The 18,207-nt window shown below is 46.6% G+C and overlaps 1 protein-coding gene across 4 annotated transcripts in view; it reads right to left on the bottom strand.

Moving 5' to 3' along the window:
• LOC125909570 (uncharacterized) overlaps positions 1–16,456 on the bottom strand; it is a 39,158-nt gene extending 22,702 nt beyond the window's left edge. For 2 of the 4 annotated variants that reach the window (XR_007453729.1, XR_007453730.1), the window contains exons 1-3: positions 16,224–16,456; positions 12,632–12,794; positions 4,850–4,981 (exon numbers count right to left, since the gene is read on the bottom strand). Coding sequence is in view for 1 of the 4 variants with exons in the window: in XM_049612890.1 (XP_049468847.1) it covers positions 10,003–10,602; positions 12,632–12,691 (660 nt within the window). In the remaining 3 variants the exon portion in view is untranslated. Of the gene's footprint in view, positions 1–4,849; positions 4,982–8,257; positions 10,603–12,631; positions 12,812–16,223 lie in introns of those variants that run through there. The other 2 variants (XM_049612890.1, XR_007453731.1) reach the window with 2 other exon arrangements.
• Positions 16,457–18,207: the final 1,751 nt, after the last annotated feature.

The following is an 18,207-nucleotide window of genomic DNA, read 5'->3' as shown; positions in this document are numbered from 1 at the left end:
AATGCTGTAAAAATACACATACACATATATACATATATATACTGTAACTTCAATCCTGGCAAAGTTGTAAGAAACTTAGTATGTACATCCATCCGGGCAAGCAATATAAGTTCATACGTGCCTTTTGGACAGCGCCTTGGCAATATCCATCAAGAACTAGAAAAGATTTCATACCCCTGAACACGGTAGTTTCTTTCTTTTCTGGCAATTAATTAAATCCAAAAGGAAAGACAGCAAAGAAAGCAAATTGCATTTTTGCTGCTATCTTATTTAAACAAAACTGGAAACTGTCCCATAGGAGGTTACAAAATGATACAGTCACTTGGAGTATTAGTTAAGTACTAAAAAGGATGATTATGAAGACTATATAGGAACATGGAAAACGCTTCTGAGCATTTATGAGAAAGAAGTATAAAGCAAAACATGCAAGTATACTATAATTTCAACTTTGTAAAAGTCTGCACACGGTGGCTGGAGGCCTGGGAAGCTGAGCAGGTATACCATTGGTGCCTGGACCCTGTCCCTCCCACATCACACACCCAGCCTTTTCCTCTCTGCCTTCCAGGGCTCCACAGCAGACGGCTGTGCTCTTCGCTTAGTTTACTCCAGGCAAAGAGAGGGTGCTCAAACACATATTTTTGGAAGAAATGTTTTGTCAACGTTGCCGCGATATTCTGCCACTTTATTTTGTTTAAATTTTTTTTTTAACGTTTATTTATTTTTGAGACAGAGAGAGACAGCATGAACGGGGGAGGGTCAGAGAGAGAGGGACACAGAATCCGAAACAGGCTCCAGGCTCCGAGCGGTCAGCACAGAGCCTGACGCGGGGCTTGAACTCACGGACCGCGAGATCATGACCTGAGCCGAAGTCGGACGCTCAACCGACTGAGCCACCCAGGCGCCCCTCTGCCACTTTAAAAAATTCTCCTAGGGGGCTCCTGGGTGGCTCAGTTAGTTAAGCATCAGACTCTTGATCTCAGCTCAGGTCTTGATCTCAGGGTCATGAGTTCAAGCCCCGGGTTTGGTGTGAAGACTACTTTTAAAAAATGTAAAAAATTCTCCTAAATATTTACCGGTGAACCTGGATTCAAACTTTAACAGTGTCTGTCAATGTCTTAGTCCCCACTGAGGCCTCACCAAAACCTCCCACGACTCACACATCCTATTCAAAGTTTCCGTTGCTATCACACAGCCACCTACCATCTCTCGAACGAGTGCAAGAAAGCCCCTGTGCGCCTTCATGCAACGCAGAGGATTTTGAAAGGTCAAACATGACTGCTTGAAACTCAAAAGGGTTTTCCAGGGAGATGTTTGGATCTTTTCTGGAGAATCTAAGAATCAAGACATTTCCCATCTGAGCTAGTTCGTTTTCAGTCCAGGGAAAGGGGTGGAGCTGAGGCCCTCTACAGTGTGGCAGGAGCTAGAAGTGGGGCTGGAACCCCAGGACAGCCCTGTGCCACGGAAGGCAGCTACCTAGGGCAGCGCTGCAAGAGAAATGGAGTGTGGCCGCAGATGTCACTGTAAATGCTCTAGGAGCCACATTAAAAAGAGTGAAAAATAGATGACATTCATTTTAATATATATTGTTTAATTCAAAATCTCCAGGCATGCCTGGGTGGCTCAGTTGGTTGAGCATCCGACTTCAGCTCAGGTCATGATCTCACACTCCGTGAGAGACACTCGCCCCGCGTCTGGCTCTGTGCTGACAGCTCAGAGCCTGGAGGCTTCTTCGGATTCTGTGTCTCCCCCTCTCTCTGCCCCTCCCCTGCTCATGCTCTATCTCTCTCTGTCTCAAAAATAAATAAGAACATTAAAAAATTTTTTTAATCTCCAAAACATCATTTCACTGTGTAATTGATAACAATTATTAATTGGTATTTATTTTACATGCCTTTCTTTGTTCTGAGATCCAGCATATATTTTATTCTTACAGCGTATCTCAATTCAGATCAGCTGTACTTCAAGGACCCAAAAGCCATTTGAGAGCAGAAGCTACCATATGGAACAGCACAGCTCTAGAATTTTTATCTTTTTTCCTTTTCTTTTAAAAAAAATTTTTTTAATGTTTATTTTTGAGACACACACACACACACACACACACACAGCGTGAGTGGGGGAGGGGCAGAGAGAGACACACACACACAGAATCTGAAGCAGCCTCCAGGCTCTGAGCACAGAGCCCGATGTGGGGCTCGAACTCACGAGCTGAGCTGTGAGATCATGACCTGAGCCAAAGTTGGATGCTTAACTGACTAAGCCACCCAGGCACCCCTCTTCTTTCCTTTTGTGTTTTCTTCCTCCCTCTTTTCTTCCCCCACCCCTTTTCTTCCCCTCCCCCCTCCGCCTCCTTCCCTCTTTCCCTCCTTCCTTCCCATTTCTTTCTTCTCTCCTTCTCTTTTTCTTTCTTTCTTTCTTTCTTTCTTTCTTTCTTTCTTTCTTCTCTCTCTCCTTCCTTCCTTCCTTCCTTCCTTCCTTCTTCTTTCTTAGAAAAACAAATCATTCGTTAGAAACTAGACATTTTGGGCACCTGGGTGGCTCAGTTGATTGTCTGACTCTTGATCTTGGCTCAGGTCATGATCTCACAGTGGTGAGTTCAGGCCCTGCATGCTGAACATTGGGATTCTCTCTCTCCCTCTCTCCCTCTGCCCCTCCCCTGCTCATGCACGCTCGCTCTCACTCTCTCCCCACCCCCTCAAGATAAATAAACTTAAAAAAAAAAAAGAAATGAGACATGTGTCTACCTGCCTACAGCATTCTCCAGGCAGAAAATTCTAGGAAACTTTATTTTCCAGAACTCTCTTCTGTCCAGTGGCTATTTCCCCTTGCGTGCTGTAGCATGCATGTGACTAGTTACTTTCTTTGGGCTTTCTGGTAGCCCTCTGGTTACCAGATCCAGTTACATATCTGGTTACATATCCAGTCCCTATACACCTATTGTCTATGGTTGTAGGTAACAAAGGTGAGCTGTCTCTCTCTACTGAGTGATGGGGGCAGGCTCACGCAGGCCCTTAACTCTTTTCCAGTAGTCTTTAGTATTTGGTGAGGCTCTCCATGTCTGTTTCATGATTGGAGTTGTACTTTGCATTGGAAGTTGGCTGGTGGCCAGAAGCTCTTCTAGCCTGGAGAGTCCCTGCATCCATCTCTGGGCCTGAGGGAATGTTTGAGCCCCAAAGTAGGGGAGCTCACAGAATTAATTACGTGGACTGTCCCATGTCCCTTTACAATCCTGGAAAATTGCTGTGGGAAATCAGCTCCTGAAAAAGAGATCTAGAGAGGAGCACTTTTGAGGAGATGGGAGGGATAGAGAGGAAGAAGTCATCTTCTAGGCATCATTTTCCCAGAAGTCATTACTTCTTTATTTGCATTTCCTTTCATTATCAAAGTTTTAAAAAAAAAGGCGCGATTGCAGTTATGCAATGGTTTATGCAGTTGCTATGAGCCTGAAAGCATTCTCTGGGCTGTGTGTGAGTCGGCACATCCCTGGCTTCCCGCACTCAGGGCGACAGGAGGCACTGGGAATTTCTCAAATGTTCACAAGAATGTCAAGAGGGAGTTCTGAGTAATCATAATTCCTTGAAGTTCTTGTGGGAAAATGCAGTCCCGATTTCCTTTTAGAGACAACAGTCTTTGAAAACCGCTTGCCATGAGGGTTTGCATTTGTTTATGGTGCAGAGAATGGTAAAAATGCGCTTCTGTGGAAGGCCCCAGCCAGTGAAAAATCCTCCCATGTGGACGTCACAGTTCTAAGCACAGAACAAACTCGAATTCTCCAGCCACCAATGCTTGATGTATTTCTGATCCACTCAGCTCTGGTGTTTTGGCGGTTTATGTGATCAGCCCGATAAAACTGTTGATGTGTTTCTTGTTGTCTTCTTCTCTTAGAGACCCAAATCTTGGTGTCTCTCCCCTGCCCCTGTTCTCTCCTGCCCCATAGCTATTTCCCGGGCAGAACCTCAGAGCCAAGTCTCCAGGATGATAAGCCGGATCTGCTTGTCACATGGTGGGCCAAGGAACCCCCTAGTCACCCCATCCTCACTACTGGGCTCTTGCTGCCCCTGGATGTCTCTGTCTAGTGTCACACCCTCTCTGGCCTCTGGTCTCTACCAGCCACGCTGACAATTAGATTAAGTAAGGAGAAGGCAAAGAAAGAAAAAGGAAGAGATAGAAAAAGGATAGAAAAGGAAAGAAAAAAATCCAAGATGCCTGGGTCGTGCTCTGCAGTGAGGAGTAGTGATGGCAGGAGCTGGTCTAAATGTGGCTGTCCAGCCCACAGGTGTAACTGAAGATGGAGATTTCAAGATGTGAGGAGATGCATGGGTTGATGGAGACTGCAGTGTGAGGACCTGCCTGCCCACTCTGGCAGAGCTGCCTGACCAGGCCCACTGATGGCTGCTCACTCCTCCCAGCCTGGCCATGCTGATCTAGCCTGGACTCTTAGCACCTGTCATCAGGCCTTTGTTTTTGTTTTTGTTTTTGTCTTTAAGGAGCAAAATAATAATAATTTAAGAAATTTCTTTTGAGGATCTCAGTCAACACAAACTCTTTATAATTCCAGAAATAGGGGCACCTGGGTGGCTCAGTTGGTTGAGCATCCGACTTCAGCTCAGGTCATGATCTCGTGGTCTGTTAGTTTGAGCCCCGCGCTGGGCTCTGTGCTGACAGCTCAGAGCCTGGAGCCTGCTTCGGATTCTGTGTCTCCCTCTCTCTCTGCCCCTCCCTTGCTCACACTCTGCCTCTCTCTCTCTCTCTTCTTCAAAAATAAATAAACATTAAAAAAAATTTAAAATTCCAGAAATAGCCCAGATATGAGTGGCCTTATTCCCTCAAGGTGTTCGGGGCCAACTCCTACCTTCTTGGAGGAATGCAGAGAAAGGGTGAGCCCTCGGGGTGCATGGATCTCTTGGCAGCCAGCCAGGCATCTGGTCTGTCTGTGGAGGTTCAGGCTCCCTTGTGGGGACCACACGAGCATCACTCCTTTTTGCTAAGCAGTAAGACACACATAGGAGAGTATGGGCTTTAGGTTTTTGTGCCAGTTTCACTTTGTTTCTTCTGTTGTTCATTCAGTCATCTAACAGACACTTATGGAAAGCCTAGGAGCTGAGGTAACAGAAGCGAACACCTACGGGGCCTGGCTCGAAGGGGCCCTCACCTGGACTGCTGGGAAGGCTCATCTGTGCATCCCCGGTTTCCCTCCAGGACATGAAGAGCCCTCACTCTGAAAAGTGCCTACAGAGCAGTTTCAACCCCTCTGTGAATGAGTTTTGGCAAGCACACAGTTGAGTCACAGTCTTGGTGACACAGAGCACGTGGCTTTAAATTGCCCAGAAGTATGACTGGCACTCCAGCCTGTGACAGCCTCCCTACCCTGAGGGATTCTGGATGAGCCACTGTCAGCTCACAGCAAGGGATCCAAAGATAATCCTTCTTGTTTTCTAAAAGCCAGCTGTTGAGTTTCAAAGCCCGTCCGTACATGGTGAATTCCTTGAAGGCAGTTGAAATAACCACTGATTTTTTTTTTTTTTAATCACCTAAGCTAAGTGATTTTTTCTGAGAAGAGCAGATTCCCCTGTGGGTCTCCCGAACTTGAGGGGAAGGCAGAGAATGTTCTTGCTTGGGAAATGAATGGTGTGATCAGGCCAGGTTCAAACAGCTTACGGGTGGCACCTCAATTCCTGACCCTGGAAATTTACATGACCCACAGCGGATGTCTGCCTGACCCTCCCCTGAGCAGCCCCACTTCTCCTACGCAGGGCAGAGCAGAGATGGGAGAAGGCAGTGAGCAGCCATCCCGATGTCCACCAAGCAGGCTAGAAGCTAGGCAGCTGGTGGCTTATCAGTGACAGGCTGCGGTCTGACTCACCACCCTGTCACAGCCCTTGGTGGAGGACTGACCCACAGAGGAAATTACACAGCTCTCCGTGGCCCATGGTAGAGGCAGGGGCTTTTCCAAGTGCATCAACTGGGAAGCAGCCTTCACCCACGCCAGAAGACTTGGAGACCCCCACTGGCTTCAGGAATAGGGTAGCCTGTGCAAACGCCTCGCACGGTTCCTCACTGGCCGGCAGGACACCCAAAGCCCTGACCCATCTGTGACACGGCTGCTATGCTCACCAAGCCGGCCTTCCACATGGTTCCTCAGGCTGCAGCATCAAGTTGAGCTGCAGCCATCCGCCCAGAATCTACACTGTCCCAGGAGCTTGCTGAGGGACTCTCAGTCAGAAAAGACAGTCCTGCCAGCAGAACCAGATTCTACTCCTCTCAGGTCACTGTGTGACTCTGGGCAACTCAAACTCGCTCTATCTCAGTTTGCCTCATCTATAAAATGTGTCTAGAACACCTACCTCACACATCTACCTCATGCAGAATACATGCAAAGGGCCTGGCACATAGTAGGTGCTCTTCAATACATGTTCCTCATTTTTTAAAAATGTTTTTTAATTTATGTTTGAGAGAGAGAGTGAAAGCATGAGTGGGGGAGGAGCAGAGAGACAGGGGAACAGAGGATCCGAAGCATACTCCGTGCTGTCAGCATAGACCCCGAATATGGGGCTTGAACTCACAAACCATGAGGTTATGACCTGAGCTGAAGTCAGACACTTAACTGACTGAACCACACAGGCACCCCTTCATGTTCCTTGTTCTAAACCTGCTCTGAGGCACAACTCAAATTGGCACCAGAGTTGAGCCCTGGTGTCAACTCTCAGAGTTATCGCTTTCCCTCCCCCCATATCCAGTCCCCAGCTTTTCATGCAAATATGTGGCTGGAGGAAACAAGTTCCATCATTGTAATTGAGGAGTTGATTTCTCTGGGTGGTGTGAAGGATGGCCTAGCTCGAGACACCCACCCAAGGGGGCAGACCACTGAAGAGGATTCTTTTTCACCCTCTCCTTTCCTACTCTGGATCTGACACCCCAGGACCATCCTACAGGTAGCCAGATGTGGACAGAACTGGCTACCTTCTCCTAATAGTGGGGTGGGCAGGAGGGAAGAAGTGATGGGTGGCACCCAGGCCTTGCACCTGGAGTTAGTCCTGGGAGCTACCTCGGGAAAAACATTCAGTCCCATGAGGACTGTGACTGGTTAGGATTCTCCTGGAACCCAGAGGACAGGACTCTTCTGTACATTCTTCCAGTCCACCTGTGCTATTATCTGGGGTAAGAGCTACACTGCCATCCCCTTCCACGACGGGGGTTCCATGCTGGGATTACTGCGTACCGGTTATGCAGAGGCCTGCAAAGGTGGGCAGCCAAGGTCCTGCCTCTCCAGAAAGTACCAAAGAATAGATCAAATAGGTATGTAACAAGAAAATACCATCCAAGAATCTTCCTTCTGCCTAACCCAGTCACCCCAGAGCTCCTGCCCCCTCCTACTGTGCCTGCTGTCCCCTCAGCCTGGGGGCCCTTCTACTAGCACTCCCAGCTCTGGAGCACCTCCCCAGGGCTCCTCTTAGGGCTCCAGTTCTCTCCCGGGCTGAAGTTTATCTCAACCACCAGAGGTCAAGGCCAGCTCTTGTACCTGGTCCCCTGAACTTGCACAGTGCCCAGCACATAGCAGGTACTTTGAGGCCAAATGGAGTTGTGTGTGTGTGTGTGTGTGTGCACATGTGCATAAAAGGAACAAATTCATTGTGCATCTATTAAGTGCCAGGCCAGTGCTAGGCTTCTTCAACTGGGGTGGGGACAGGGAGAACCCTATCTCTATTTTTATTTCCCCCATTGCAGGATGCTCTGCCGACAGGGCCCCTTACCTTCCCAGGCTCTTTCCCTTACCCACAGCTGCAGCTAAGAGCTTTAGGTTTGCAAAGGGTTTGCTTAGGTTTGCTTCACATCCAAGGCCTGGGCCGCCTTTTCCAGAAGACCCTCCTCCCAGACTCCATCCTGGGCTCTTTGGGGGCAAGATCCTTACTTCCTCCTGGAACATGGGAACCACCTGGGATGGAACAACTGCCTCCAGTGTTTCAAGAATTCACTCGGGCTAATGGTTTCCTCCCTGTAGCAGCCTGGCAGTGGGGGCAGACAGGGACTCTATATGGCTAAGGAGCTCCCCTGAGACCCCTGCACAACTATCGAGGTTGGTTTATTTTCAATCCATTTCACCCCCCAGCTGAGCTTTAAAAAGTGCAATTTGGGGGGGCGCCTGGGTGGCTCAGTCGGTTAAGCATCCAACTTCAGCTCAGGTCATGGTCTTGCGGTTCATGGGTTTGAGCCTCGCATCGGGCTCTGTATTGACAGCTTGGAGCCTGGAGCCTGCTTCGGATTCTGTGTCTCCCTTTCTCTCTACCCCTCCCCTGCTCACACTCTCTCTCAAAAATAAATGAACGTTAAAACTTTTTTTTAAAATAATAAAAAAAAAGTGCAATTTGGGGTTGGAGGCACAGCAGAGACTCATGATGTCACCTCTAGGAAGAACTTTTAGTTATTTTGCATTTGGTCTTTAAAACCACCCTGCATGTGGGTTTGTGGGAAGGGCAATTATTATCTCTAATTTACAGATAGGAACCCTGAGGCCCAAAGATTAAGGTCACTCAGCTGCCACACTGAGTATCTTCTGAATCCTAACTCAGGGCCTCTTTCTACCACCAAGTGCCACAGAGGCAGGTCCAGGTGCCTGGCACTCAGGCTAGAGGAGGCAGGGCCTAGAGAGAGAGTTCTGGAGACACCTCTCCCCAGGGAACGAAGATCAGGAGACCCATGGCTCCACTTAATGGCTGGCTGGCCCTGGGTGTTGAGGAAGCCCTGAAGCCATAGTCTCAAAAACAGAGACAGTGAACCCTCTTTGGGCTGCCACGTGATCGTAGCTGATATTGAGGTAACATGTAAATACCACTTTTCTGTGCACCAGATACCATTCAAGTACTTTCCAGAGATGGACTCATTTAATACTCACAAAACCCTAAGAGGCATTGAGATTATTCCCATTCTACAGATAAAAAGTTGGGGGCACAGAAGGGTTAAGAAACTTGTCCAGGTTTACAGGACCTAGGAAGTATCCAATAAACGTTACTTTTTATCAACTCTTTTTCAGACTATTAGAAAACAAGACTGGCACCTAAAGGTCTGCCCAGGACCTGAGATCAAGTGGCCCCAGTCTGTTTCATCATTGCTCTGCTTACAAAGGTACTGCTTTTGCTTGGTAGGTACAATCGTGGGCGGTTTGTTGGATTTTGTAAAAAACATAATTCCTCTTAATGTTTTATGTTGTTGGGATAAGAAGTGGATTTTTATTCTTAAGTAACTTGCAGTCACTGGTGCTTTCCTTCAGCTGGGATTCCGCACAACGGTGGCCCAGAGAAGGGACAATAAGTAAGCAGCTGTAATTTCTAAGTGGTCTCGGGGTGGAAACGGTGATTCAGGGGCTTTTCTGGACAGGAGACCTGAGCATGCTGGTGACAGTGGCCACGGAGCACAAGAGCGCGCACCTGGGGCGGGTGCTAGAGACCTCAGGGGAGGAAGTATGGCTCCACGAATGGCCCCAGAACACAAAGCCAGAGAGAGGCCTGGCGTTTCAGGGGGACTCCCTTGACTCTTGAGACCTCTGGATGCAGCTAATTTTATACGGTTATCTCTAAACTGCAAAGACAAAACAAAACCACCTAGACCTGAGTTAGCAATGCATGACGGTTGTCCCTCCGGCTCCTCTCTCCCGCCCCCTTCTCTGCCCCGCGGGGACAGCAGCACAGAAGCTGGGCAGTCCAGGGCGGCTGCGGGAGGGAGAGCACTGCCGGGCGGTTCCCTGCCCCCACCCACCCCCACTCGCTGCTGCGGGCTCTTGCAGCACTCGGCCATCGCCGCCCTCTCTCCCCCGTAGGCCTCTAGGGTCGTGACCACTGCTGCGACCCCAGGCCTTGCACTGTGCCCCCACCCCGCACACCCTCCCCCTCGCCTTTCTCAAAAGTCTATTCAACTCTGCAGTGAGGCATTACCTGCTGTGCGGGTGACGATTACACCAGTGATGTGCACAACAGATATTTCAGACCCTCTCCTCGTATCCAGTCCTCACCCTCACAGTATCCTGTCAAAATGACCTCCACGAATGCCACCCTCCACTGGGGATGCCCAGAGCCTGGGAGATCCAAGATCGGTGCATTTAAAGGAATTGGTAGGGCTTAGAGTCTGGAAGCATGAATACATCCTGGGAGGAGGGCCCGCAGGAACACGACAGACGGATGTGACGAGCACATTCCTCCAGATGTGGAGCCTCTGGATGCACTGGGGATCAATGTGACCATCTGGGATCCCACCGAGACTTCCTCCGCGCCAGCCGCGTCCGGCGCACGCTGGGGCGCACAGGACCCTTAAGGAGCTTCCAGGCTGTGAGCTAACCCCTTCTTTCCCACAACAGCTCCACGGAGGAGCAGCGAGGGGGGGATGACACCTCCCGGCTCTTGCGTCAGCCTGTTTGAGGCGCACGGAAACCACGCCCAGCGCTCTAAAGAACCAGTGAGGCCTGGAGGTTCGGGCATTTCGGGAGATGCTGGCCTGCCCTGCTCCCGGGATGCGGAAAGCCTGTGAGCCTTGGGAGAAACAGGAAGCGTTCACGTACAGGTCCGCCCTTGGCACTCTTCGTTTTTTCCAGGTCCAGAGAGCAATATGAAATGTATCCTGTTACGGTAACATACATGAGTCAGCTGAATCCTGTTGGGGCTTCTTCCCCAGGTGCCCAGATTTATGGTTGGGGTGGGGGCAGGGCCTGGAGCGCAAAGGATCCTGGACATAGCAAGCCAGAAGAGAGGTCGGGGAGCTTCTGGCCAACTTCCTAACCACCCTGATTTCACAGACAAGGAAGGGCCTGGGTTGCAGAGTCGGGCTAGAACCCAGGAATCCAAAAGCCTGGAACTGCACCTTTCCCGCCAACCCTGCTCTCCTGTGGCACTAAGCTGTCTTCTGAGCAGCTTTTCTAAACCCTTTGCCAAAGGCCTAGAGGCTCAAGTGAAAGATACTTTGTTGAAACCTGGTTGTTCAGATGCTGGGAGGGATGATCCTGGCAAATTAGAGAAAAGTAAATGCTGCTTTCCAAAGCTTTTCCTGATGACCCTTATTGGAGTTACCGTTCCCTTTCCTTCCCTGAAATCCTCTGTTTCTCTGGATCTCCCCAAGTCGACTGTAAACATTAACATTCATCTATATCAATCCACCTTTTCCATGTAATGTCAGTGCTCTTTCCTCCTGCACAGTACACAGATTCCTAGGCAATTTTCCACTTCCCCATTCATGTCCTACCTGAGCAGTGTGTGTTCAATTTGGATAAACAGTCACTCTAGAACAGAAGCCACAGACATCCAAGGACTGAGGTTGAAGAAGGTCTGAGTGCTAATGCCTAGGCCATCCCAGCTGGGACAAGGCCTTCTACAGCCCAAGCAGGGGTGAGGATGGGGGTTGGGGCCAGATTAACAGGAACCGATTGAGATTGTTCTCTGGAGCAGAGCAGATAAAAAGACTTCCTATTCTCCCCACCTTACAATTAATATTCATGGTTGTATTATTGAGAGCTTACCATGGCATTTGGATTTCTCCTTTTAACTCTATGGATAGGAACTACCAAACCCCCCAATTTAAAGATGAGAACACCAAGGCACAGAAAGGTTGAATGATGTTCTCAAAACCTCATGGTTGACAAGTGGTAAGGCCAGGAGGCCACCATTATCCACTATGTTCTACTGCCCCCCTCCCACTGCAAGTGATTCTGTGGTGGCCTCCCTGCCCTTGATGGGATGTTGAGGGGTCCTCTGAGCAGAGAGTCACAAAGGCTGCTCAGGCACGCGGAGTTCCAAGATCAGGGAACTTAATTCTTTTTTATGTCACCATCAGGACTCCAATAGTTCCATGACTATTCCTCTGAGCTGTGAAACATCCTTGCCCGGCCTCCACCCCTGGGTGCCCAATGGGTCTCTGAGGCAACAAGTGAGCATGGAGAGGACCTGTGGGGAATGGGTTCAGCCTGACCCTAGCCCCAGTCCCGGTGCTGCCTGCTGGAGGATGGGTCGTAGAACCCTCACCAGAGAGCTGGTTATTCGAACAGACTGAAACAATAAGGCTGGAAACCAAGCCAAAATGCCAGGCTAAGAAGCCAGAAAAAATGGGAAAGGTGCCTCCCCTTATCAAGATCACAGAGGTCTTGTTCACTAAGCAGCTAGAACAAAAGGTTCCAATCAGAACTCAAAGTTGTTGTTGAAGGAGACCATTTGGGAGGAAAATCAACACTGTGTGGCTGGTCCACTCCTTTCCCAGGACAGGGTCTCAGCAATCTTTCCTGCATCTGTGAATGGAGATTTCAGCAAACAGAAAGGCATGTCCGGCTTCCAGTTTCCTGACCCTGACGCAGTCCTCGCTGTCAACACCAGTGGCTTTCTACCTTCTGTGACATTTACTGGGCTATTCATTGTACTACTTTCTTAATCAAGGAAAAATGAAGTAAAAAATCTTGGGAAATATAGGAAGCTCATTGCAGGAATACCTCAGAAAGGTGACTCAGTACTTCTTCATTTCACAAAGGGAACCAGAAGTTTCGCAAGAACGTTGTTGTTCCCTCTAACTAAGTGGATTGAACCAGGATTTCCTGACTCCTGAACTTTTTGCTGATGGCCCTGGGCTCAGTTACAAGATTCGTGATTGGCAGCAATAGCACGCTCACCTTTTCAGAAACAGTTGAGTCTGGAATGGCTGAGTGACCTGATGTGCTTCTGCAGAGCATCCTAGACTAGTTCAGCCCTGGTGGTAGCCAGGGCGTTCTTCTGGAACACTGGGAAATGTTGAACTATGAGTCCAAGAAGCAACGTTGCCAACAGAAAATTTGCCTATGAATAAGACATGAAATCACATTCAAAAGCAGATGCCTCCCAAAAGCTTTCACTCACAGTATGCTCAATGGTTTCTGATTTTTTCATTAATGTCCATTTCCTCTTATAAATGTATTTTGTAAATGTATGTAGACATTTACTATAATTAGTCAAGAAACTGGAAGGATGGAGGTAAAATTTTTTTGTTTTACTAGTTGCTTATTTTGCAAAATTACTTAAGTTGTTTATTTTTTAAAAAATACTTTCCCAGAAGTCATGCCCTCCTTACCAATGCTATAATCTTCCTAATTTTGCACAAACTTCACATATAATGTATTTTAGCCAGCAAGCATTCAGTTAACTTTAGAACATCCCAATTGACATCTCACATCATGTCATGCACTCGCTGATGGCAACCACAGCATGATTAGGCCTGAGTTGACTGGAAGAGTTGAGAGAGTTCAAGACTTATCAGTGAGTCCCAGGAAGGTCCCAGAGCCTACGGACTGAACCGACACTGCCAAAACCACAGAGGCTCAGGACTGGGCAGCATTGGGGAAGGTTCTAGTGCTGGATTACTTTTTGTTAGCATGCATATGCAGACACACATTCACATGCATACACATATACACAATCATTTTGTTTCATAGTGGAACTTCTTCCTTACTGAGAGCCACTTTTCCAAAAAAGAGGATGTCAGTTGCTTCTTCTAGAAGCCATCCTAGCCTTCTGCTGACCCCAGAACTTCTCCGACTCAGCCAGTCCCTCTCTGGGCTGGGAATCACAAGTATTGTTCCCAAAAGCTGCCTGGCACTACTTTTCTCAAGGATTGGAAGTTCTTGAGACTAAGAGCCATGATAGACTTTTTGAAATTCCCTATAACACTCAAAGAACTATATACTTAAAAAATAACCTAATGAACACTTGGGCTGTTTCCATAATTTGACTTGGGCTGTAGATAATGCTGCTATAAACATCAGGGTTCATGTATCCCTTTGAATTAGTATTTTTCAGGTAAATACCCAGTAGTGCAATTACTGGATTATAGGGTCATTCTACTTTTAAAAAATTTTTTTTAATGTTTATTTATTTTTGAGAGAAACAGAGACAGAATGTGAGTGGGTTAGGGGCAGAGAAAGAGGGATTCACAGGCCCCAAGCTGTCAGCACAGAGCCCGACATGGGGCTCGAACTCACAAGCTGCAAGATCATGACCTGAGCCAAAGTTGGACGCTCAACCAACTGAGCCACCCAGGCACCACCCCCCCCCCTTTTTTTTTAATGTTTACATTCTACTTTTAATTTTTAGAGGAATCTCCATACTGTTTTCCAGAATGGCTACACCAGTTTGCATTCCCACCAACAGTGCAAGAGGGTTCCCCTTTCTCCACATCCTCACCAACACCTGTTGTTTCTTGTGTTGTTGAGTTTAGCCATTGTGACAAGTGTGAGGTGATATATCATTGTGGTTTTGATTTGCATTTCCCTGATGATGCATGATGTTGAGCATCTTTTCATGTGTCTATTGGGCATTTGTATGTCTTCTTTGGAGAAATGTCTGTTCATGTCTTCTGCCTATTTTTTAATTGGATTATTTATTTTTGGGGTGTAGAGTTTGATAAGTTCTCTGTAGATTTTGGATACTAACCCTTTATCCGATTTGTCATTTGTAAATATTTTCTCCCATTCTGTAGGTTGCCTTTTAGTTTTGTTGATTATTTCCTTCGCTGTGCAGAAGCTTATTATTTTGATAAGGTCCCAATAGTTTGTTTTTGCTTTTATGTCCTTTGCAGTAGGAGACATGTCTAGAAAGAAGTTGCTATGGCTGATGTCAAAGAAGTTACTGCCTGTGCTCTCCTCTAAGATTTTTATGGTTTCAGGTCTCATATTTAGGTCTTTAATCCATTAAATTTTTTTTAATTTATTTAATTTTTTAATAACCTCTGCACCTAACTTGGGGCTTGAATTCATGACCTTGAGGTGAAGAGTAGCATGTTCCACCAACTGAGCCAGCTAGGCACCCCATTTTGAATTTATTTTTGTGTATAGTGTAACAAAGTGGTCTAGTTTCATTCTTTTGCATGTTGCAAAATGTTGGTTTTCCCATCACCATTTGTTGAAGAGACTTTTGTTTCCGTTGGATATTCTTTCTCTCTTTGTTGAAGATTAATTGACCACATAGTTGTGGGTTCATTTTCTGGGTTTTCTATTCTATTTCTTTGATCTCTTTGTCTGTTTTTGCACCGGTACCATATTGTCCTGATGACTACAGCTTTGTAATATAACTTGAATTCCAGAATTGTGATGCCTCCAGTTTTGCTCTTCTTTTTCAAGGGTGCTTTGACTATTTGGGTTCTTCTGTGGTTCCATACAAATTTTAAGTTTGTTTGTTCTAACTCTGTGAAAAATACTATTGGTATTTTGATAGGGATTGCATTAAGTGAATGGATAAAGAAGATGTGGTAGATATACATACGATGGTATATTCCTCAGCCATAAAAAAGAATTAAATCTTACCATTGGATTGAGCTACAGAGTATTATGCTAAGCAAAATAAGTCAGAGAAAGACAAATACCATATGATTTCACTCATATGTGGAATTTAAGAAATAAAACAGATGCGCAAAGGGGCAGAAAAGAGAGAGAAAGGCAAACCAAGAAACAGACTCTTAATTACAGAGAACAAATTGATGGTTACCAGAGGGGAGGTGGGTGAGAGTACGGGTTAAATAGGTGATGGGGATTAAGGATTGTACTTATTGTGATGAGCAATGGATGGAAGTATGGAAGTGTGGAGTCACTCTTTTGTACACTTGAAACTAATATTAGGCTGTGTGTTAACTAACTGCAATTTAAATCAAAACTTAAAAAAAAGGAACCTAATGAACAGCACTTTCTATAATTTTTAAATGTTTTTTATTAATCTATTTTTGAGAGAGAGAGCACAAGCAGGGAAGGGGCAGAGAGAGAGAGAGGGAGACAAAATCCGAAGCAGGCTCTGGGCTCCAAGCTTTTGGCACAGAGCCCAACACAGGGCTCGAACTCACGAACTGTGAGATCATGACCTGAGCTGAGGTCAGACGCTTAATCGACTGAGCCATCCAGGTGCCCCATTTTCTATAATTTCAAAGTGGCTTTTAGTACTGGTTTGAGAGAGAGAAAGAGCATGAGTGGGGGACAGGGACAGAGAGAGAGAGGGAAAGAGAGAAAAATCTTAGGCTCCACGCTCATCGTGAAGCCTGACATGGGGCTCTATCCCATGACCCTGGGATCATGACCTGAGCCAAAATCAAGAATCAGATGCTAAACCAACAGAGCCACGCAGGCACCCCTGTATTTTACTTTCTCACTTAACATACTACAGTATATACTGCATGTACATTTCCATGTATTTCAGCTATCTGTTACTGTTTAACAAACTACCCCAAATTTAGTGGCTTAAAACTACCTTGATTTATTATTTTTCAAGATCCTGTGGGTTGGTTGGGAGATTCTTCTGCTCCACATGGTGTTACTCACGTGGCTGCATTCAGCTGGGGGCTCAACTGGGCACCTCTGTTCTTCTCCATGAGCTGTCTCATTCTCCCAGGCATCTCCACACTCCCACTGGCTAGCCAGGACTTCCTTAAAGCATGCAGCTGGATTCTAAGAGGGAGTATGCCGAGCAGACAAACCTAAAACACAAGCGCTTATCAAGGCTGTTCATGTATTATGCCTCCTTAAAGTCCCATTGGCCAAAGCCAGACACATGGCCAAGGCCAGGGATGATGTGGGAGGGACTACACAAGGACAAGGATTCCAGGAAGCTTGCTTCCTGGGAGGCACAGTCTACCACAATGTAGCAGTCTGCCACAACATCCTTCTTTTCCAGAGGACCACGAATAGTTATGGATTTGATGATGTCAGGTCCAATCACTTGTGAGCAAACCTGATGTCAGGATTGTGATTTTGCAAGGACAGTGTTAGAATTGTGTCTCCAGGCCAGTGCTGAAGTGAGAATTACTTACTGGTGAATGAGCCTGGCTGTCTGTGCAGCACCTGACTTGTCAAAGTTTAGATGGCATCCACTCACCTTGACTACTGGGTAGTTCTCCTAAAGTGTGGGATGGGGGCAGTGGGATTCAACACTTTCTCCTTGTGGAAAAAAAGAAAGGACATCATGTGAGAGATCAAACTAGTGATGGTTGAGGGCACTTGGGTGGCGCAGTCGGTTGAGCATCAACCCTTGATTTCTGCTCAGGTCATGATCTCATGGTCTGTGAGATGGAACCCTGTGGAGCCTTCTAGGGTTTCTCTCTCTCGTCTCTTTCTGCCCCACCCCCCACTTCTGCTCCCACTGTCTCTCAAGAAGAACCCAAGACCCAGAAAATGACTACTAGTGATGGTTGAAAAGATAAAGAATAAGCAAGAGACGCACAAGGAGTCTCTGTGAAGACACGGCCCAGCAGGTGAGCAGATGGATGTTTCCTTATGTACGTATTTGGAGATTAACAAAGTTCTTGAAACATATCCATTGCAAATGTCAGGCAGCTGCTGTATTAATGTAATAAATCTTTTGCTGATATTAATAGAATTTAAATTTAAAGGGAAAACAATTCATTCAGGGGCACCCTTCCCAACTCCAGATCCCCTTTCTGAATACCTTTCAAGAAAGGGACAGACAGCCAGGGGCCACCCCTGCCCAGCTGCAATCAGTAATTTACTCACAACCCTACCACTTGTGTCTTTTTCCCAGGCTATGGTCATTTTCTTGCCTGATTATATGTAAGTGTAAACATAGAGTAGGTACATTTTGTATTCTTTTTAAAATTCAGGGGCGCCCCGGTGGCTCAGTTGGTTAAGTGTCTGACTTTGGTTCACAGTTTGTAAGTTCAAGCCCCGCATTATCGGGCTCTGTACTGATAGCTCAGAGCCTGGAGCCTCCTTCGGATTCTGTGTCTCCCTTTCTCTCTGCTCCACCCCACTCACACTTTCTCTCTCTCTCTCTCTCTCTCTCTCTCTCTCTCTCTCTCAAAAATAAACATTTAAAGATATTAAAATTCATCACACATACCTTTCTTTCTCCTATTCCGTGTCATGGTGTGTTTAACTCTTCCTCTGGAGTAGGTATCTAAACTTTCTACACTGTTTCTATTATAAATAGTGCTGCCATGAACATCTGGGAAAATCTTTCATTTTGAATTATTTTCTTGGAAGTGTACTTCTAAAGTGGGTCAGAGAATATAAATATAGCTCTTGTTGCCTATTTCCAAACTGACCCTATACTTACCTCACCAAAATAAATTCCATATGGAATGAAGTTAGATATTTAAAAAAAAAAAAAAAAAAAAAGAGCAAAAACCCCACAAAATTTAAAGGAAAGCAAAAGGAAATAAGTAATATAACCATTGGAGATGAGAGGACTTTCGGAATTTAAAAGAGAAATAATCAGG

Source organism: Panthera uncia, assembly GCF_023721935.1.
Source record: "Panthera uncia isolate 11264 chromosome B3 unlocalized genomic scaffold, Puncia_PCG_1.0 HiC_scaffold_1, whole genome shotgun sequence".
Classification (NCBI taxonomy): domain Eukaryota; kingdom Metazoa; phylum Chordata; class Mammalia; order Carnivora; family Felidae; genus Panthera; species Panthera uncia.
Note: the sequence above shows the minus strand (reverse complement) of the source record. Positions and strands in the feature narration are given on the sequence as shown.